This window comes from Nanorana parkeri, unplaced genomic scaffold (assembly GCF_000935625.1).
Source record: "Nanorana parkeri isolate BGI_ZX_2015 unplaced genomic scaffold, ASM93562v1 scaffold240, whole genome shotgun sequence".
NCBI lineage: Eukaryota > Metazoa > Chordata > Amphibia > Anura > Dicroglossidae > Nanorana > Nanorana parkeri.
The window spans coordinates 601,962-624,454 of record NW_017306508.1 but is presented as its reverse complement, the minus strand read 5'-3'; the positions used below and the strand labels follow the sequence as shown (position 1 = coordinate 624,454).

Sequence of the window (22,493 nt, the reverse complement as noted above, 5' to 3'; positions counted from 1 at the left end):
TGAATTGAGTTTACTGTCTGTGGTATTGGTATTTCACCAATTTCTGATGAGATAATGGAGCAAACCAAGCCAGTCTCTCCGTTGCAGCTAAAATGAATGGATGATTTTCTCTCATTTGTTTTTATCGCACTAGAATAGAGTGCCTGCATGTATTTACACAAATGACTCTGGGAAATGTATTTGCGCACAGTCATGTGACAGCATATCCCATCTGGCAGTGAAATCTGGGAATGATAAGACTGTCATGTGTAACGATAATGCCATATTAACGAGTAGCCGAAGGCTGCGGCAGCCCAGCATCTCAGCCAGTGACATGACATCTATTGTATTTATATCCCTTTGACTTTTCTTCATATTACTGGATGATCTCTTCCTGATCCACACCATTTATTGAGACGGCTGTGCAGATTTCAGATGTCACTGTCACTATCGTAAAAACTCTTATAAAATTTCTGATTTTTCAGTCTTGTAGCAAAAAAATGTGGCAGTTTAAAAAAAAAAAATGTATGTGTTCATATACAGCAACTGCATATGCCTGCTTCACTCTGTGTACATAGCTGGCATATGGTTTTTAAAAATACCTCTGCATAGGTGAAAATGGGCTTTAAAAGAGAACTATGGGGTAAGTGTTTTTCTCTTAAGGGTCGCGGGAGGACATATACTATTTTTTTATTTGGATTGAGTGAGGGAGGGTCAGACACTCTTCTATTTCTGTGTTGTCTTTGGAGAGATACAGAACATAAATTGAGGGAAACACAAAAATTGTACAAAATGTTACAGTTGTCACCTGTACAAGAGTAGAGGAGATATCGTTCAGCTGTTCTACTTGCTCCCACCTCTGATAGTTGTTACTGGAACAGTTTTTGTCACTGGAAGAAATACCCTCAAATGTCTCATCTTTACAGCACCAGAAGGACCAGTGCTTTAAAAAGAATTCACTACAAAATGTTAACATAATCTGATGTGAATCTTGTTTTATTCCAGGTAAAATGACACCTATCAGCCTGGAACCTTGTTTATCTAACTACTGCTGTCAACCACCTAAAGATATGAGAAAGTCACTTCACACGGAGAAAACATGGAGTCAAAGGAAAGGCCAAAAGATTTGGCCTGACTGTGACCTCCTTCTCGAAACTGACATAGATTACATAATCCAGGTGTGTAAAGGTTTCATGCTCACCTCTGAGCCATTGTTGGCTTTATTGTTTGTGTTGTGTGTCAACCAAATATATTCCAGTTTTTTCTGTAAATGGCCTATAACACGTATGGGGTTACCCTCATGTCAGCATCCATTTTGTTCTGAGGCTGGAACTCATCCTGCTTTAAATATTAGTTAGTTTGTATTAGGGATGTCTAGATACCAGTTCAGATACCCAGATACCAGTGCCGATACTTGGCAGTTTCATGAGAACTACCAGGGTTGCAGTGGTTGCAGCTGGGACCTAGCTCTGGCGCTCCACCTCTCTCCTGAAATCATTCGTCTGTATTGTTTTAGAAAAACGGTCACATGACAATAAACAAAAATGCATCAGTACTTGTATCTGTGAGTACTTTGGCAACTATCAGTACTTGTACTTGCAAAAATGGTATCAGTGCATCCCTTTATATATGTTTATAAAAACAAAATCATACATTAAAACAGAGATGTACAAATCCCAGGAGCTCCGTGTGCTCCTTACAAATGACAGCTGCCTCCTAACTTTTGAATTTTTCTCTAGTCTAGTCTTGGAGGTCGAAAAGTATCTGTACTTGTACTTGTATCGAGTACGGTACTTGGTATTGGTGCATCCCTAGTTTGTATACTCCTACATATTTGTACATACTGTACATGTTTCTTACATACACAATATGGTCAAAGGTTTGTAGACACCTGACCATCACATCAGCTATATATGGCCAACAGTATGTGGACGCTCTTCCAAATGATTGAGTTCAGGTGTTTCCAGTGAAGGGTACTATTAATGCTAGAGCATACAAAGACATGTTAGACAATTGTGCAGTTCCTACCTTGTGGCAACAGTTTGTGGAAGGTCCTTTTCTGTTCCAGCATGACTGTGCCCCTGCACACAAAGCCAGCTCTATAAAGTCATGGTTTGACCAGTGTGGTGTGGTAGAACTGAAAAGAGCCTGAACCCGAACCTTACTGAATACTGTTTGGCTGAGTTGGAATCAGATCTTCTTATCCAACCTCAGTACCTGATCTCACACTCTGAAATCTTGTGGAAAGCCTTCCACAGGAGTGGAGGCTGTTATAGCTTCAAAGGGGGGGGCAGCTCCATAATAATGTTTATGGTTTTGGAATCAGAGGTCTAACAAGCTGTGTTGGACAGATGTCCATTAACATTGGTCCATATAGAGTACTTGTACTACGTAACTTAATAAGAAAATACTAAGAATATTTATTTAAAGAGACACTAGATTGGTTCTGGTCAAAATTATTTAGTTTTTTTAAACTAATGTTTTATGTTTTGTAAATTGTTAGAATAAACAATCCAAATAATAATCCAAGACTGTAAAGCATGTTGGACTTTGTAATAAGAAAGCCTAGCATTGCCTGCATCCTTTTGCCAGCCATTCTAGACTAACTAATTAGGACATTCATGTCTCTACTGGAAAAGGAGGTTGTCTGTAATTCAGATGTGTTGCTGGCTGCAAGTGGTGCATAATATTAAAATATTCATAAGTAGTATTTTATATTTACTGAATAAATAATGAAGAATATACGGTATATAGTACTGAGCACAATAAATAAAACATATAAGACACTGAAACTTTCCTTTGATGCATCCTTTAATGCAGCGCCCACAGCCACCTAGAGCCTAATGTTTTCCCATCATTTGTCTTTCCATAATAAGGTGAAAAAGATCTTTTCAATTGTTAAACTCTCCATGGAGGAAGTTGAAGTTTACAGCAGGCATTTTAACAAGTTCTGCTCCATGGTGCAAACTGCGGAGAACGTGAAAGCCAAAATATCCAGCGCTCAAGCTAAGCTGTCGCCTGAGGAATACCGAAACATTCTGGCCATGTTTAAAGGTTTCATCAGTGGCTGCGAACAGATGAATATAGAGCGGAGAGTCCGTGCTGTTAAAGTGAAGAGCTCAGACTTCAAGGCAGCCTGTCTGCAGCATCTGCAATTAGTTGTCGATATTATTCAAGCCTCGCTGCCCACTATCGCCTACGCTAAGAACATCCAGCTTCTGGAGGTAAGTACTGTTCACCCACTAAGAGGCATGTACATTGTTTCCTCTAGGCTACGTCTCTTGTCCCAGCAGAAGTTTTACAACAGACATGGCTTGTGCTACATGGTAACCCCAGAGCTCTCTGTATCTCCTCTGTCATTCTGTCCTTTATTAAGACCCATGTCACACAAGTGATTTTGTAGAAAGTGATTTGTAGCAGCTACAGATTGACCCTCCTTATGTTTTTTGATGCTAGGAAAAATGAAAGGTCTTTGTTTCAGAAATGTCAAGTGATTTGTAGCTCAGCCACTGAGTGAATGTATTCATGAGAGGCTGGGAGCAAAGCCGAGTGTTGTTACTCCCGTACACATGCTCAGGAGTAACATCATCATTGCTGCCCCATGGCTGAAGAAATAAGTTGTTAGATGCAGAAGAAGTGGCGGAGAAGATGGCAACTGCGGCAAGCAGCATTCCAACAGGAAGGTTGAATCTGTCAGTGCTGTGCATATTTGCATATTATGACAAGAGCTCCCATGAACCCCCCTTCCTCCCCAGCACAGTTGCGCTTTAATGCCGTTTCCACCAATAGCACATATTCACCTTCCGTTCACTCATCCGCCACATTTTCCAGGAGAAAAGAAAGGATGCCCTGAGTAAGATTACGATTCAGAGTTACACTGATGGGTCTCTTTCAATCCCGTGTGATGGTGTGGATGCCCCATCATTGGGAGGGAGGATAGGGAGGTTGATTCACATTCTCCCCCTTACCCAGAAGTACCAGGTATTGTCTTCCTTCCAACCAGCTAAACTGACTGGCGGGGTAGTAGGGGAATGTTGTATGACCAGGGGTGCCCTCTTACCTGGGGTCCGGCGGGTCTGGCAGAGATTGTAGGGTCCTTCTTGGGTGATTTGGTGCCTGCGTGACGTGCGTGCCTGATGTGCGCATGTGAAGCTGCCGTGGCTTATTAGTCGCCTCGGGTGCTGATCATTGCCAGGGAGGGCCTTGCAAGCACTCCTTCTCTCCTAGCCGCCCCATTGGTTCCCGGGGACCTGTGGCTTCCTTGTTGCCCAGACAACAGGGGCGTCGCTGGCCCCTGCTGGGTTTAAATTCCAGCCAGAGCCAAGACTTGTTGCTGAGTTATTCTGCCATACCCAAAGCAGCTACAAAGCCTCATTTCCTGTTTCCTGCCTTCCTTCCCCGCTATTTGGATCTCCTGGTTATCGACCCCTGGCTTGTCTCCCCGTTTATGATACTCGCTGCCTGCGTCGACCTGGACTGTACTCTGACAATGCATTTTGGATCATCCTATCTTGTACGTCAGCCTGGACTCTCCTTCTGGTATTGTTCTCTGCTATTGGGTTCCACTCCAGCAAACAGAGGGACGATGCTCCTTCCCTAACAGTATACACTGCTGGTGGGGCCACCATTAAAGAGACTCTGTTGCTTTGCCCTTCCTGGTCAAAGAACAAGTGCATTTGAAAACTCATGTTGGTACCTTTTAGTTTTACACATTATTGTAAAGTGAGTTCTGTGTTGTAATTTAAATTGAGGAACCAAGCCACCCTTCCAGTATCATACACATTTTATCTACATAAGTTTAAAAAAATAACCATGGAAAGATTTAGAATGATTAAATCTTTAGGAACATTACCAATGCTGTTAATTGTGAAGATTTGCTCAAGCTGCTGTCTAGGGGTATTTCACAAGTGGCTAATTTCATATGGAGCTAGTTGAGAGCCAAATGTGCCCGGTTCTCATAAAATAAAGGAGTAACAGCTGTGTTAATTTAGCTGATTTGTATTGGAAAGGAATATATTAGACGAGAATATTAACATTTATCACAGAGTGCTCCACTCACTGGGGTATGAATAATGTAGAACAGTACACAATCAGATCTTCTCTTTAAAAATGTACAATTTTCCTTTGAACATTTATTAATATTCCATACAATCATATTTTGTTAAAAAAAGAGCTGGGGTGTTTAAGTATTGTTCTTGGCAGTGCCTGAAGAGGACATCGTCTTCTGGGTCTATATACACCTTGTTCAATAAAGCAGTGCAAATAATAATGTGCAATCAGGAATAAGTACTTAAACGGACTCCTACTGTAATAACACCCTTTCCAATCAATCTTCCCTACTAAGCTTATAGTAAAAGTGGCCCTTAAAGTGAAGCTGCAAGTGTGTCCAATGTAACAGTAATTCTTCGATGATTGTCTAATTAAAGCTCATCTCCGGTAATTTAACAATCAGCAACTGTACATCCCCCCACACACACATGCACACACCACTACCACCACACACACACACACACACACACAACTCCACGTACCCCCACCCACACAAAGATAAAAAAATCAAATTATACTTACCTGCGTCAGCAGTGGGTGGCCCTTCCTTGTGCACGCAATGGTGCTCAGAATCGGACCGGAACGCACTGCTTATGGTGTGAACTAACCCTAAAGGTGTTCAGACCACTCAAATTCCTCCACACCAAACTCATTGTCATATCTTTAGGGAGCTGATTTTGAGCGCATGGACATAGTCTTAATAGAACAGAAAAGGGTCTTCCCCAAACTTGCCACAAGGTTGGAAGCACACAGTTGTATACAATGTCTGTATGCTTTAGCATTAACTGTCCCCTTTTACTTCACTTGAATTTAACCATTTGGAGAGGTGTCCACATATTTTTGTCCATATATTAGGACAGGACAAGTGCCCAACAACTTTGAACCATATGGTATATGTGGAGTAGCAGTGATAAGTACCACAGGAGAGTCCCAGCAGTCCACAACAGTGGCTTCATCTGTTTAGCATGGATGCCCAAGGGTGATATTAGAGGATATTTTTTTTTCACATCTTTCTAACTTATACAGTGCCTAAATATTTACTGCAATTTTTTATCGCTAAACAGCACATTTATCCTTTTGGTATTAAAGTTATCATCTATAAGTACAACAGATACAGATGATGTGCCAGATAAGTTCTTCATGTACTTTTTTTCATGTTGTATGAATGCAGCAGAGGGAAGAAGTTCTGAAAAGCTAAGAGACACCAAAGAGTAATAATTTGTGAAGCAGGAAATATCATTTTTTCATAGCTCCCTCGTCTGGCTCATAATGATCCACAGGGTCTTACAGATGATATCTTAATATTAATACAGTGCTATTACTGGCTTCAAACTTGATGCAGAAATTCGGTTGAACAGTGTTGGAACTCATTGGAATAAGTTTCTCCCAAATACTATATGGGAGCTATTAAGGAAAAACTAAGCTTAAATATAACAGAGTATTGTTCTAAAATTAAGAAAACGTAAAAGAAGAAAAGTAAAAAATAATAAAATAAATAAAAATGGAAACAAATATATAAAAATTGATAAAAAGTAAACAATCAAATATAAACGTGATAAAAAGTAATAAATAAACACAAATAATTATTAATAATAATTAATCCTCACAGCCCAAACTGAGACACCCACAGGCCACCTGAGGTCCCCCAGCCCACCTGAAACTCCACATAGCCCAACTGAGACCCCCACAGCCTCCCTGAGACCCGAGACCTGAAACACTTAAATAATAATAGTTTCCTCCCAGCTATAACAGATTATTATTGCTGCTGAGAAGGGGGTTATTAATGCTGCCTAGGGATTATTTTTTAATAACTCTTGATACTTAATATTATTTTCGACCCAGTCAGCAATAATATTTACCCCCCGGGGCAAATATTGATAATCTCCACCCAAAGCAGAAAAACAGATTATTATCGTTGCTAGGTAGGGTCAGGTAGGCTGTATGGGGTCCCATGATTTCAAGTGGTGGCCCTACCTACCTAGACTACACACAGGCACTACCCTGAGGCGCCAACATTTTTTTAAGGGGGGGGTGGAATGGGGGGCCCTTCGTGGATTCTTCCACCGGGACCCTGAGGTTTCTAGTTACGCCTCTGCCTCCTATCCTCAGTCTTGAGCTCTATTGCACAATCGAGTAACATTCTTAGCTTATATAGCTACCCAATATTTGAATCAGTCCATGATCTTGGTCACAAACTGAATTGGAGCCACCTTATGAGCAAGAGTGAGGCATGACTTACTGACTAGTTACTGTTCCTAGTTTTCATCCTGTACTTTTAGTTAGAAGCAGCGTAGTCTGATTTGCAGGGGCTGCCAAAACAGAAAGCAAAGCCACAAAGATATAGCAAAGTGAACATATGTGGAAAAAGGAAGAAGTGCTAATGTAACAGACAATTGGTGAGGAACAGCAAATATGATACAGGTAGAGAATGCATTAGATTTGGGTTTCAAGCTGCCATGTTGGATATACTGTTTCTACTAAGATGTGAATATATCTGTACCCTCTTCCAGGTCATACAGAAGTCCTTACAAAGACTAAACCTTGTGCTGACCAACGTGAAAGAGTTTGTGGAACACCTGACATTCCTGGGTCAGATCTCCTCGGATCTTCTAGCCTTCGAAAGACAATATAACACCATCATCCAGCTGTACTCTGTCTGTAAAGACTATGGTATCAACATCCCTTCCGAGGAAACGGCGATGTACCAGAGTCTGACTCCCGGTTTCCAGCAGCTGAAATCCACTGTGCTTTACTGCGAAGCTAAGAAGGACGAGGACATTGTGAAGTTCAGCGGGGATTTGGACACGTATATTTCTAACTTGCACTTCGAGTTAATGGATTTCAAGATCAAAGTAAGTTTATCGCCTGTACTGGTTTTGTACGCCTAATGCTCAGTGCAAGCATTCCATGGGAAGTTTTTTTCTGAAGGCAGAGGCTGCTATAAAGCAGATTAGATCACAGAACATCTCATGCCCAGCAAGTGTTTGTTCTACTTTAACATGCATTTTCTATTCACCTACAGACTAAAAACCAAATGTATTGCAGTAAAACATCTCCCCATCGGGAAAATTGCAGCTCCAAATCAGACTGTCCATGCCATTAAAAGAGGATATTTCCATTATATACGAATTTCCCATGCCTGAATTCAAATACCCCCTACAGATGGGAAATTCATGAAGATTTTTTTTTCCAACCGACCCAGAAATTAAAATACAAATTACGTATCATCTTAAAACTTTTTTTTTTTTAAACAAAAATAGTACAGCTGACTCTAATCCTGGATGAGTCTTACTGCTTCATAAAGCTGATATCAGAAGTGGTTTTACATACAGTAGCTAACATTTAAAAAGGAAGATTTGTAGATGCAAGAAAAATCCCCAGAATTTAAAAGGTCAGTGCACCAAAAAGTGATTTCTGTTACAAGTGGAATTTGGTAGGGAGAGTTTCCTGCAAGATTCTTCTGTCTCTTTTTGGCTTCAGTGCTCCCCACCCTTATTACTTACCGTACCCCATTCCCTGACCACATCTGAATTGCGGATTCTTACAAATCCAGCCAGGAGAGAATGGAGGAGGAAATTCAAACATACAGGTTTCACCGCTGGAATCTCTGAAAGGCTTAAAATGTATCTAAAGTCAAAATATTTAAAGAACCTTTAGGGCATGTTCACACCAATTGCGGTGGTTTCCACAGCGGTAGCTGCTGGAATGTACCGCAATCGCTCACAAAACTTCCCCCTTTGTTCTCCTGGGCGGGAGGGGGTGTGGCGGTGCATTGAAGTCAATGACACCGCAGCCACACACCCCTGCCCAGAGTGCGATCGGACACGTGGCATAAACATTACCTGCATTCCGTTCCACTGCAAACACCAAAAATGCTGCATGCTCTATTTTTTGCGTTTGCAGTGGAACGGAACGCAGGCAATGTGTTGCCATGCATCCGATCGCACTGCGGGCGGGGCGGTCATGGTTTCGGTGCCATTGGCTTCAATGCACTGCCACGCCCCCTTCTACCCCAGAAAGAAGGGGGAAGTTTTGTGAACGATTGCGGTGCGCTCCAGCAGCTACCGCTCCGGAACGCACCGCAGTAGGTGTGAACAAGCCCTTAGATAGAGAGTGGAATATTTAGAACCCCTGGGGACACTTGTGTCAGTAATAATTGTCTAATGTTGGAATTTGTTGTGTGTACAGGACATGAAACTAAGGGAATTCTGCCCAGTGGGATACACATGGCAAAAAAGGTTTTAACTCTTCCCTGCTCTACCAAAAATGGAAACAAAATGGTTTGACTTTAGATATACTTTTAGAAACTGTTACAATTCCATGAGAGACATACAAATTGTTCCCTCTGCCCAATGCCCTCCTGCCCCCTTTGTTCCCTATTAATATTCCCAGCAGTCTACTCCTACTGATTCCTTTCTGTCCCCACCCATCCACAATCTAGTTCCACCCATTTTAACATTTTTAAGCTCAACCAAAGCCTTAACTTCAGTCTTGCACAGTTGTACCGCCTCCTCTGCTGAACTGAAATAGCTTCCTCTGATTTTACTGCAGACGTTGAGCTTCTTATTGTGTGTATTAGAAACTAGAGTAAGTCAGAGAACACCTCCATCATCATCATCTAACTCTATCCTCCCCAGTCTGACAATCCCTGGCCTGCTTCTTTCATTAAATGGATTTCAGTCCATTCAATCATGGAAGCTCAGCATCGTATGTGGTTATCTAGGGTGGTCTGCATGCAAATGCAGCCTGCCTAAGAATGTCCATTCCGCCAGACTGAAGACTAAAAAGAATGCCTGACAATCATCTCAAGAGTTCAAAAAAATGTTAGTAGCTTTATAAATGACTACAAAAAAGTGTGTAAAGCCAACACATTTCAGAAGTCAGGAATCCCGCTTCATCAGGTCTTAATCAATGAACAATAGGACACTGATGGACGCTAAGATCATGGCCCCTCTTTACAATTCTGCTTCTCAGACAGGAGTGGAAATCCTTGGTATGAAAAGATCATTTGTTATTAATGTATTATTACAACATACAACATTTGAACTGGAAAAAAAAAAATATTTCAGGATAAGGGATGCAGCGATACTGATACTAGTATAGGTGCCGATACCAAGTTTTTGGGCGAGTACTTGTACTTGTCCAAATACTCCGATGCCTAGCCTGATACCCAGGCTTCCGTTATCAGGAAGGTAGGCAGCGTGTCATTACACGCTGCCCGGCTTCCTGATTGGCCGAGAAAAGGGCTCCAACTCCCATTTCATCAGGACTTAAAATGCCGACAACTAGGGATGCACCGATACTAGTATTGGTATCTGTGTCGATACTGAGTATTTGGGTGAGTTCTCAATATTATTCCTGATACCGGAATTTGTGATGAAGGAGCTTGGAGCCGGCTTCCCGGCCAATCAGGAGGTCGGGCAGCGTGTAATGACTTGCTACCTACGGCTTCCTAATTGGCCAGAAAGCCAGCTCCATGCTTCCTCGTCACCTGGTGACGGGGAAGCATGGAGATGGCTTCCCTGCTAATCAGGAAGCCAGGTGACAAGTCATTATACGCTGTCCTGCTTCCTTAATGGGACTTGCGGTATCGGTATTCGGTATTGGTGAGTACCGTAACAAAAAATATTGGTACTCGATACTGAAAAACCAGTATACAGTAGGTGCATCCCTAATTAGGAACATTCATTTTTGTCATCATTCTCCAAAACACATACAGTATATTCAGAGACATTTGCAGAGCAAAGAACCCTGCAAATTGTTTATAAATAGACCCTTATGTGTAATGTTAAGTATATCAGGACCATGCTGATTTAGCTTTTTTTTTCTTTTATTGTCTGCCAGAAATAAAATAAAACCTTTTTAAAATCAATAATTGACTGCTAAATTGTTATTGTTACTAAAATGTCAAACAAGCATTATTCCTATTAATTAGGGTGTAACTGAAGCTGTTTTTATTGAATAGAGATGTCTGTAAACCTGATTGTAACTGCCACTGATACTCCCAATATTGCTGTGGATATAACATCAATTTATATCGCTAGGTAAGGAACCCAATTCTCCTAGAAGTCGACACTTTCCCTCGGGAAGCCAAGGAAGTCATTGTCAACTTGTTGGAAGAATTTGAGGTTATTGCCAACAAGGCCCAATGTTACTCCTCCTACCAGGAGCGGTTTGGCAGTTCAATCACTCAGATGAAGGCAAAGTTATTGGATGTGTTGCTGTCGCAGAAGAGCTCTGGAGATGTCATCACCAGCCAGATGCTCAATACCGAGCTCTCTGAGGTTGAGTCTGATTTGAGCTTGAGGAAGCTCCTTTGGGAAGCTAAAGAAGAATGGGCAAGACTGTCAGCAGAGTGGAGACTAACCTCGTTCGAGAGCCTCAACGTGGACATGATACAGCGAGATGTCAATCGGTTCAGCCATACGTTGTTTATGCTTGAAAAAGGTAGTTTATCATTATTGTTTGCAGGTTTTTTAATACTCTTAAAGCACTGCTTCTTTGGCTGACATGATAGTCACAACTGACAAAATTCCAAGGCCCTGGCACCAAAGAGGTTTTTCTGGCTAATAAAGATAAAAGTAGACATCTTGAGCAAAGAACAAATGCAAATGTCACCAGCACTCCAGCACGAAGATTCACGTCAGTGCAAATCCACTTTATTGATAGATGTCATGAAGACAAGTGCTTTCGGGGCCACGCAGAGTCCCCTTCATCAGGCTCAATAATGACAGTCATTATTGAGCCTGATGAAGGGGACACTGCACGGCCCCAAAAGCGCTTGTCTTCATGACATCTATCAATAAAGTGGATTTGCACTGACGTGAATCTTCGTGCTGGAGTGCTGGTGACATTTGCCTTTTTTACTGTATTTTGAGTGGCGCCATCCGCAGTCATTGCAAGCACCTGTTATTTCTGGGATATCCAGTAAGCAGTGCAGCAAGGTATATGGACTTTATATCTTGAGCAAAGAGACACTGTCACTTTGCCCGTGCAGGCACAGGGACAGTGTCTCTGCAAAGGGCACCCCCGACCCTCTTATACTCAGCCTACCAATGCTACCTCGTATCTCATTTCTTCTCTACAGTTGCCGAGAATACCCAGCAGTTTTGGAAATGGGGGAGCATGTGACATGCTTCCCTGTGTTAGTGCCAGGGCATAATGATTGGCTTAAAGAACTGTCACATGACAGGGATAGTGATGTATTTGTTTCTTGGTCACAAAAGGAGAAAAGAGCAATGAGCTGCAAAGGAGCTGAGGCAAGGTGGGTACTTTGCCAGGCATGGGTAAGGTGTAAATGTTTCTTTCAAGTGACCGTATCGGGGTAGGAAAAATAATGGCAATAAAGGTGTACTGCAAAAGACGACACTGTAAACCAGGGGTAGCCAAATTCTTACCCTCCAGCTGTTGTGGAACTGCAAATCCCATGAGCCATTGAAAGACCCAGGCACGACTCCAGGATTGGTAGTTTCACCACAGCTGGAGGGATGGAGTTTGTCTATCCCTGCTGTATACTCTCCTCTCTGGCAGCCTATGTGTCATACCCCCCTTGTGCAGCCTCTGTCTGTGTTTTGAAGTGACTTAAGGGTCAGAGGAAGGAACCATTTAACAAATGTGGATATTACAAAGCAGAGGTTGGAATGGTGGTAAGGTAGGAGACACAGGCTGCTAGAGGGGTTAGTGTTTAAGTGTCTTCTTCTGCAGAGCACCTATTTCTGCATTTTCTTTACCCTGACAGGGTCATTTTGAGAAGAATGTTTGAAAATTTAAACTGGAGAATTACATTACTTCAAGCAGAGAGAGCAGAGATGTGAGAGGGACACAGCAGGCCCCACCAGCTGCATGCTGCCTGCAGAAAACTACAGGAGGGGTCGGAGACAAGACCAGTCACCCTGCACAAGGAGAGAGAGCAGCGGTGACTGGTCTTTGTTATAGGAATCCCCTGACTAGGCAACATTTCACACTAGATTACTGCACAGATCTGGAAGAAAAACACAAAGCTCACCAAGATTCAAGAAGTAATACACATGGCTCTTTTATTTAGACAAAATTTACCTATCCCAGAGTTCAGCTTTGAAATTATATTTACATGCTAAAGGTTGTAAGAGATTTTATTTTCCTACTTTGAACAGCATGAGATATTGGAGGCAAATTCCTCCTAACAACAGCTAACACCAATTGTTAACCTCATTTTAGGACTGCCACCCAATGACGTTGTGACCAGTCTAAAGCAATCCATCTTGGACTTTAAACAAAGTTTACCCATTGTGGTTGCATTAAGGAATCCGTGTCTCCAAGCTCGACATTGGGATGCCATACATTTCACTATTGGTCGAATGCTCACGAGAGACAAGAATTTCACCCTGGGAAATCTTCTGGAACTCAGAGTAAGGTTACCCAAACTAAATCATTTGAGCCAAAAAATGTTGTAGAAAATACAAAAGTGTTATTATGTACCTGGAGAGCAACACCGCCCTTTGAGCTGAGATAATCATTTCCTGAGGACATAATTTATATTAATAATAAAATAAAAATTAGCCATTAGAAATTCCCATTAACAAGCTGTTTTTACTGTTGGCTGTAGAATTTGTTCCCTAATTGTTCATTTCCTTCTCGGCGGATAAACTGGCGATCTAGCCATCACCAGGCAGCAAAATGAGAGGACTGCGCCAGTTAGCATGAGTTTAAAAATAATTACATTAAAAAAATAGGGGAATATTTTATCAATAGCAATAAAATAAGTTGACGGCAGTTTAGATATCAATTATATCTTTTGGCAGAGTAGATCTGAATTTAAAAGCTGTGCTGCCTTAGGCCAGAAAACTTAAATTGGTGTCTGTGAACTGCACATTAATTATTTAATTCAAGCTATGCCAGACAAGCGTGCAGTGGTTTTTCCCCCGGCTATTCTGGACAGGCATAAATCCACATACAGATATGTGGTGGGTACGTTGTCGTGTGTCTGACACAGCTTTCTATGGACCACCGTAGAGTGCTGTGCCCTTGTCAACTTTTTGGCAGTGATATACTTGGTTGCCAGGCAGCCAGCCCAGCAGTGATGTGGTGCCAGTAGAGAAGGCAGAGCCAATACTGCATATCCTATAAAAGGACAGCATTGATGCTTATTTTAGTTTTTTGCAGCATGCAACTAGTCGAACTATTGCTTCAACATCTACATCACATTGTGCAAGCTCATAGCTTGCCAGATCTAGGCGGTGGATAATAGACTGAGTCAATGTCAAAGACTTTAAATATCAGACATGTGCCATTGAACTGGCAGAGTTTAGCAGGCTAGGTTTAGTCCAACCAGTACTTGGACTGTTGTGGATGATTGTCTCTGAGCTGGACAATACTTTGACAATACTTGCAACTTTCATTGCAAGCAGCTTTCTGTGTCTCCACCAGGGCCGGATTCTACGTCAAGGGGGCTTGTGCCTATGAGCACCATTATGAGAGGGGTCTATAGCAGGGTAGGAGTAAAGTCTATAAAAGCAGCATCTGCTTACATGTTTCAGCCCTCCTGGGCCTTAGTCATAGCCACTATGGGAGGGCTGTCTGAGGATGCTGCTACTGCTGTGGACTTTGAGTGTATGAAGTGCACCCACAAAAATTCATCTAAGTACATCACTTGTTTTCAAGCTCGGTCTCTAAATACATTGAGAGGAATTTATTAAACCTTAGTCGTGTTCAGTTCTTTAACCAAGCGCTGAGTAGCGGTTCTGCAGCACTTCAGTTCGCAGCAGCATCTTCACTTAATGCTTTGGCTGCACAGTGCTAAGCAAAATGGCGGAGGATAATATTTTTGACAAATAAATACAATTTTTCAACAAATATTTGGTGTGCTCGTCCACCAAAACATTAAATTGTAGGTTCCCACACTGAATTGTGATTTCCTCCATCTGGGTTCAGGCACCTTTCTCCAGCGCTGCCAGGTGTGCCAATAGTTAAAATGGCCGCTGGTGCTCTGCCCCTCCTCTCCGTCACACTCAGTGCTCTGCATCCACATGAACTAGCGTTAAAGCTCAGCTCCAGCTAAAAATATTTCTTCTCTTTTTTTTTTTCAAATTAGATCTTTCAGCACAAAGATAAAATAACTGACATTTCCACAACAGCAACAAATGAAGCCACCCTGGAGGGGATGCTGAATAAAATTATCGTTCTCTGGAATAAAACTGAGTTCAAGTTAGCAGTGCACCAGTCCGAGCTGTCCGAAATCGTGATTATTGCCTCTGCGGAGGATATTATGACTCAGCTAGAGGAAAGTCAGGTTATTCTCGCCACTGTGAAGGGTTCCCGTTACTGTGGACCGATCAAGGTAACCTTTTATGTTGATATTTAGGATGACAATCCCTGATATTTATATTTCCTTGTTAAAAGAAACGAGCGTGGAGGGTGCTATAGGAAATAGATAGGCTGCCATTGCTGAACCCCTGAAAATGCTGGTTCTATGGCTTTCTCTTGCCATACCCATAGAAAACAATGGTATTTTAATGTTTGAGCGTTTTGTAGAGCGTTCATAGAGCGTTGAACGCGCTACAAAACGTACAGGTGTGAACCAGGCCTTATAGCTACTCTTGTTTACCAACAAAGCCATGCCACAATGCTTTGCAATCAAGTGGCCTTGTTTATCAACAAAACCATCGATAACCTTGTTGGGTAACATTGTGATAAGTGGCTTTGTTAATAAACAAACAATCCTGATCGTGCCAGTGATCATGTGGTACTGTTGATAAACAAAGTCACATGATCACTATGACAATGCAATCATATTAGTTTGTTTTGAAGCTTAGTATTTTTTATAAACTGAGCATGTTTTATATACTTAGTTTTTTGGCACAATAGCAATACCATCAGGAGTCATTTAAAACCACCAAAAATTACTTCCCCATTGGCTCTAATGCATTTTCCTTAACTGAGATGTGTTGATTTAATTGAAAATTGTGTGCAGTTGAGGACACTTTCTAAATCAAGAACCCCCAGTGAAGATCTTTAGACCAGAGACATGGGCAGGGCCGGATATCTCACAAGGCCAATCGGGGGAGCAGGGTGTAGAGGGGCAGCAGGGGAGTGGAATTTCTATCTTCCGACGCCCGGGACATGTAGTTCTGGGCGCCAGGCTGGTAGTTGTTTTTTACATTTAGCCCTGCTTTGATCAAGCAGAGATAAATGTACAGCGGGGAAGGCGCCGCTTGTTTTATACAAGTGATCTCGGTGATGTCGCCGAGATCAATTGCATGCAGCCTGCATACAGGGGGGCGCATTGAGGAACCTGGCATTGGTGCAGCAGAGATAGTAAATTTGGCCCTAAACATGGATAAGTATTTTTCCAGTTCTCCATATGGACTACACTCAAATGGGTGTGGGCCTGCCTTAAAGTGGGACTCCAATTAATATTTTTTAGTTCCCTCTCCAACTGTTAAAAAACATTCTAAGTTCTACTTACCCTCTCCACACTCCAGCACTGTCCCCGGCTCCCTTCTTGGTCCAGTGTCTTAGGTTCTCTTCGGGCAGAGTGACAATCAAAACATTCTGCCCATTTCCTGCAGGTCCAGCCTGTCATCTACACCAAAAGTATAGTTGTCCTTTAAAAAATGTTCTTAAAGATGGAGGATTCCTCACATCCTACGCCTAACCCCAGTTTCTTTGTTGCATGCACTGATTGATGAACTGAAGTCTGAGCAGTGATAACAATAGTTGTCAAGACAAATAATTAGGGGGCATTTATTGATTCTGTAACATGGCAAAGCAGTGATAAACAGGGGCGGTGAGACGATTTGAGAGACACATTTATGACAAGGTTACAAAATGAGTCATCAATTCTTTCTTCAGAAGTAGCACTGCAACCTAATAAAACACGACCTTGACCACTTCCTAATTATGTGACTGTTTAGAGTGAAAATCTGTTGCATCTTCAGTAATAAATCTCTCAGGACATTGCAATCTGTTGCATTTGGCTGCCCAGGAATACAGATGCATTGGACCGTAAACCTGTCGCAAAGACTTTGCTAGAGGTGAGGCGGCCTGATTTGTGACTAATTAGGTAATTAATTTGCTTGATAAATGGCCCCATTTAATTTTTTTATCTTCTTGTAATTACAAAGTTACTAGTGAAATTTGTGCTCCGAGGATTTCTTTTTTTTTTTTTATAACAATTTTTATTGTTGAAGAAAAACGTACATATATATTTGTGCATTGCGAAATCTAAAGCACATTTATACATATAATATCAGTACATACATTGCATTAGCATATATTCGATTAACCTTTTTTTCAGAGGATTTCTTAACAGTTTCACTGAAGATCCATAAGAGATAAACTTTCACAGGTTGGACTGGCGATGTATAGTATAATATTTCAGTTTTGGTACAAATGTGGTAGACTTGTGCGCCGTCAAAAAATTTGTTATTTCGGATATAATTCGGAAACTGCCATTCGGATTTTGGATGCTCCGAAATTCGGAATTTCAGGAAAATTTGTACGAATTTCGATTCGTAACGATTCGAATCGCACATGTCTAAAATGTGGTCACCCATGTATAGTGGAAGTCCCCCCCCCTGGATTTCCACTCGCCCCCACGCAATTTTCACTCGCCAATTGCGAGCGGGCGAGTGGAAATTTTGAGCCCTGGTGTAGGGGATATCTAACTGTAGAATCTGCTGCCCCAATGTACCAGTGAAAGAAACCTAGGGGGATTCAGGAATTTAGGTGAGGAGATTGTGCTCCCAGTTACTCGTGAGCGATCCTACAAAAAAACAGAAATGTGGACTTTCCCTTTAATAGCATTTACTGGAAGTCTTCCTTTAAATGTCTTTTATGAATTGTTTTTTTTTTACTCAGCTCTGTCTTCGATAATTACATTACCCAAAATGATTCCATACAGTGAAAAAATGACATTTACAGCAAACATTTAGGAAGCGTTCTGTGTGCTCATTACACCTACGCAGCTATTTTGAGAGTCATTTGCAATTAATGAATCTTTTAATGTAAAACATAAAATGATTTTATAATTATAACAACATGGCGTATGAGTTTTTGGGGAATAACAAGACTGCCTGAGCAACAATGAACAAAATTAGAAGTTATGAAGGAGGGGCGAAGCTACTCAGCATGCATTTTAATATAGAGAACATCATTTCCTGAGGTGCCAGCAGTGCTGCTGAAAAACACAAAGTATAAACATGAGTTTTTTGGTCGAGAACATAAAATGCTCCTGTGAACAAAATGGTTTGGACCCCCATCAGCCCTGAATCCTGAATATTTAGAAAGGTCACTGGGGTGGCAGAGTTTCAGTTTTAAAGAAAACTGTGCACACATGAGTGGGAAATCTGCATGCCTATTGTATGTCTTTCAGAATGTTGTTGATGAATGGGACAGAAGACTAAACCTTTTTTCCCGTACCATGGAGGAGTGGGTGATGTGCCAAAGAAACTGGCTGTATCTGGAGCAAATCTTCCTGGCATCTGACATCCAGAGGTACTGACAGTTTGCTCAGATGTGTAACAATATTTCCTGCTGGTTAATTGCTGAAGTTATGAATAGCAGGGTCTGGGCATCTCACCAGATAATAAAAGCAGAGCCCTGTTCATTATTATTTAATATTGAAGTTCAGTTGCTTTATTCACTGGCTGGAAGAGTTCCTAAAGTCCAATTGAACTTTCAGTTTAAATCAGCTATGGTGCATCAAAACCAATGGTGTCGCAAATCTTACCATTTGTTTTCTTTCTAAAGCAACAACAGCCTGATTAGAAAAGCCTTTCCCCTGCCAGCATGCTGCAGAGAAGTACCCCTGCTCTCTGTGGAAATAGAGGTCTCTCTGCGGAGGTTTGACACCCCTTATCCCCCTGTGAGTTAGACCTATAGCTCTGCAATCATCAAAGCTCATGCTTCCTGCTGATTAGATAAATATAGCATTCATTTAGCAAAGGGTGTGTCAGACCCCCTTAGATGTGATGGCAACATTAGTTGTCTTTTTTTTAGGCTTTTTTGCCTATATTTTCACCCAGTGATCCTGCTAGATCCTGATTGGCTGGGAAGCCGATTTCCCGGCCAATCAGCATCGAGCCGGCCAAACATGGGGCCGACTTCCCTGGAAATCAGGAAGCCAGGCGCCGTGTCATTACCGGCTGCTTGGCTTCCTGATTGCCTGGGAAGCCAGCTTCATGCCAGCGGAAGCACGGGTATCAGTCCGCGGTATCGGCGTGTACCAGCAACAAAGTATCGGTACTCGATACCGAAAAACTGGTGTCAGTGCATCCCCAGTGACAATGCTCACTTATTGTACAGGGGGACAGGAACAGCCTAAGGAGTCATGTCCTTAGGCTATTAACTCCTTAGTTCCTTAGTTATCCTACAGAACACTCATTCCTATACCATACTAGTGAGTTGTTATGTAGTCACTGGAAGTAATCTAGGCAGGGCTAATAATACTGATGAGTGCAGCAGAGTGTACAGAAAGTTACAAGCTCACTGGATTTCTGGCAGGATTAATGGGTTATTTTGTAGCACTTACAAAAAATATATAACCAATTTCAATTGGTTTCATTATTGTATATTTATTGTATGTTATAATTGAATATTATTATTAATATATATTGTTAGTATTAATAATATTATTATTATTGTATTAGTTTATTTAACAGATCAAAAGAGAGTAGATATGAGAAGTTCATTGTTAGGGATTACATGCATGTTAAATAAAGCTGCTGGTAGCATTCAGTACATTTTACAAAAGAACATAGACTCTGCGCTGCTTTCAGGATATAGCCGTGGCAAGAGTCATGTGGCTCCTGCTGATGTGTGTGGTCCTTGAAGCGTGAGGTCAGCAGATTGTTCAGGCATAGCCACTGACTGGCGGGCTTTGTTTGAACATCAGCACTCAGTACAGAACACATGACCAATGGCATGGCACTAGTCATGTGACTGACAGCCAGAGTGGGCCTGGAATCCCATTTTTCTGAAAATTGGAAGCTTTTATAAAAAATAATGAACTCACAAAGTAGGCAATGCAAAATACTAAAATGATTTGTTGTAATTGCCTTTAGGCCTGCTGTAATGTAATCCATGGGGACTTATACACACAGTATAGATGTTCACTGTCTCAAGTACAAGGAGACAGCTGATCTGGAAAACCTTTCATAGACGCTGATTTCAGTCTTAAACCCTTTGGTGACTGAGACAGTTGATGCAGTAGTCCTAGGGACAAGCCAATCTGCGGATGTTTTGCATTGATGTCATCTTCACACCCTTGCATGTAATTTTGTATCTTCTTTAAAGAAAATTCAGTGTGACACTTTATTGTTCTTTTATTACAAAATAATGCAATTTTTTTTTTTTCTCGGTACATCTTATACTAATATGTATATCAATACCAGTGCGGAATTCAATTGACTCTGAAGCGTGAAACATCCAAAGTATAATTTTGTTCAAAACACAGCTGATCATTCAGTTTCTTTTAGATGCCAGAGAGTTAAAGTTGTCACTGGGCAAAAATTGTGTAAGGCTAGGTTCACACCTGCACTACACCGCACGACACCCGGGACGCGTGTCCCGGGATCGCACGGTCCTGTACAATGCAGGCAGCGATTTCTGCGCGGCCCCATTGATTTCAATGGGGTGACATCCGCGCACCAATCACGAAAAAAAGGTACATGTAACTTTTTTTGCGATGCACGCCGCGTGGCAGTTTTAGTCTTGTTCGGAAGCACGGGCGCAATCGCGGCGGGAAACCGTGTGATCCGCCCGGCGCGACTGGGTGCCATTAGAAAATAATGGCACCCACAGCGTGTTTGGCTCACACTTTGGCGATTCCTGACTGCGCGGAATCATGCACGATTGCCCCGCGGTGAGGTGTCACCTAGGTGTGAACCTAGCCTGAGATGCCAGAGAGTTAACACTGATACTGAGTACAAACATTTTGATTCCTTAATAGCCAAAAATTATATAACTCCACATTGTGTGCACCAAATGCCTGTGCAAACCCTGATATTACCTTGTGCTGCACAGAACCTGTGCAGATAGCTGAGCTGGGGGAGGGAGCCTGCAGGCCCCACCTACTACAGACTGCCTGCAGAAAACCAAAGGGGGGAGTGGATGCAAGACCACTCACCCTGCACAAGGAAAGAGAGCAGCAGTGACTAGTCTATTACAGGAAGCTCCTGCACAGAGACAAAGTACAGAAGTTTTTATTTTCATGCTGGATTACTGCACAGATCTGGAAGAAATACACAAAGGGGACCAAGATTTGAGTAAGAATACTTGAAGAGTATTTGTTTAGCCTGCTGACAGTCCCTCATATCTCTCTAAATTATTACTTTTGGGGGCACTTACTTTTCTATTCTGACTATGACAACATTCTCATTATAGGCAGCTCCCAACAGAGGCCAAGCTATTTGCACAAGTGGACAGTTCCTGGAAAGAATTAATGAACCACACGAAGGATAGACTCAATGCCCTCCGAGCTGCTACTGCACCAGGGGTTCTTGAGATCCTGCAGAATAACAATGCTCATTTGGAGAAGATACAAAAATGTCTGGAGGTAGGTGGAAGGAGCAGGACAATGAACTCACTGGCATGTGTCTGCTGTTTCTCTTGCTGGTGAATCTCAGAATTCACTGTATTTCAAATTGTTACCAGTCCTGAAATCAGTCTCCCTTGCCCAATATCTGGCTGTTGTTATTCCTTTTTGTCCTAGTTACCATATCGGTCAGGTAGCTTGAATCTTGTTTCTTCTAGTTTGCAGTGTTTTTGCTTTGCCCTCCGGTGTCTGTTGAGTCTGACATTATTGATCCACATTTTGTTCTACTGTAGCTAGTATGCCCTAATGTTGGCCACAAAAGGGACCTTTCCTGAGTTGGTAACATAAGGCCATGCTACAATTCAAGCTGGAATGGATAAAAAACAGTGAGCTGAAAGACATCCCCTTCCTGGAGAAGTTGCAGGCTTAGTTTCCCTTCTGTGCTGCCCACACATGCAAAGGCCTAGCCCAGATTTAAGAGCTCCTGGCAGGCTGTACACACATGCGGACACCTTGCAGTGCCTGCTGTCACTATTGCTGCCGATGTGCAACCTATGATCAGAGAGATACAGGTAGGGCTGCAACCAACTAATCGATAATAATCAATAATGAGAATAGTTGTCAACTATTCTCATTAAGGATTAGTTGGTTGGATCCCCTAGCTCTCTCCTCCACGCTGGGAGGAGGGCACAGCAAGCAGCGGCCGGTGGCAATAGCCAGCCTGCTATTGGCTATTGCACTTTAAAATGGCCAATAGCAGGCTGGCTATTGCACCTGCCCACTTCCTGCTGTATTTACATTCAGCTGCCATCTGCGGAATCTTGCCACTTACAGCTGTCATTCCCTGGCTGAAGCTATTCAATTACCGTGTGCTTACAATACAATTATTTGTAAAAAAAAAAAATGTAAACGGTGGGAAAAATTATTTTCGGTTTCAGCCTGACAAATTCTC

The 22,493-nt window shown here is 42.0% G+C and overlaps 1 protein-coding gene across 1 annotated transcript in view; it reads left to right on the top strand.

Moving 5' to 3' along the window:
• Positions 1 to 22,493, top strand: part of DNAH14 (dynein axonemal heavy chain 14) — a 188,228-nt gene that overhangs the window by 38,528 nt on the left and 127,207 nt on the right. The window contains 8 exon segments of the mRNA XM_018556494.1: positions 985 to 1,157; positions 2,856 to 3,203; positions 7,539 to 7,880; positions 11,073 to 11,475; positions 13,225 to 13,415; positions 15,098 to 15,343; positions 18,380 to 18,501; positions 21,391 to 21,562. Of these exon segments, the coding sequence (XP_018411996.1) occupies positions 985 to 1,157; positions 2,856 to 3,203; positions 7,539 to 7,880; positions 11,073 to 11,475; positions 13,225 to 13,415; positions 15,098 to 15,343; positions 18,380 to 18,501; positions 21,391 to 21,562 (1,997 nt within the window).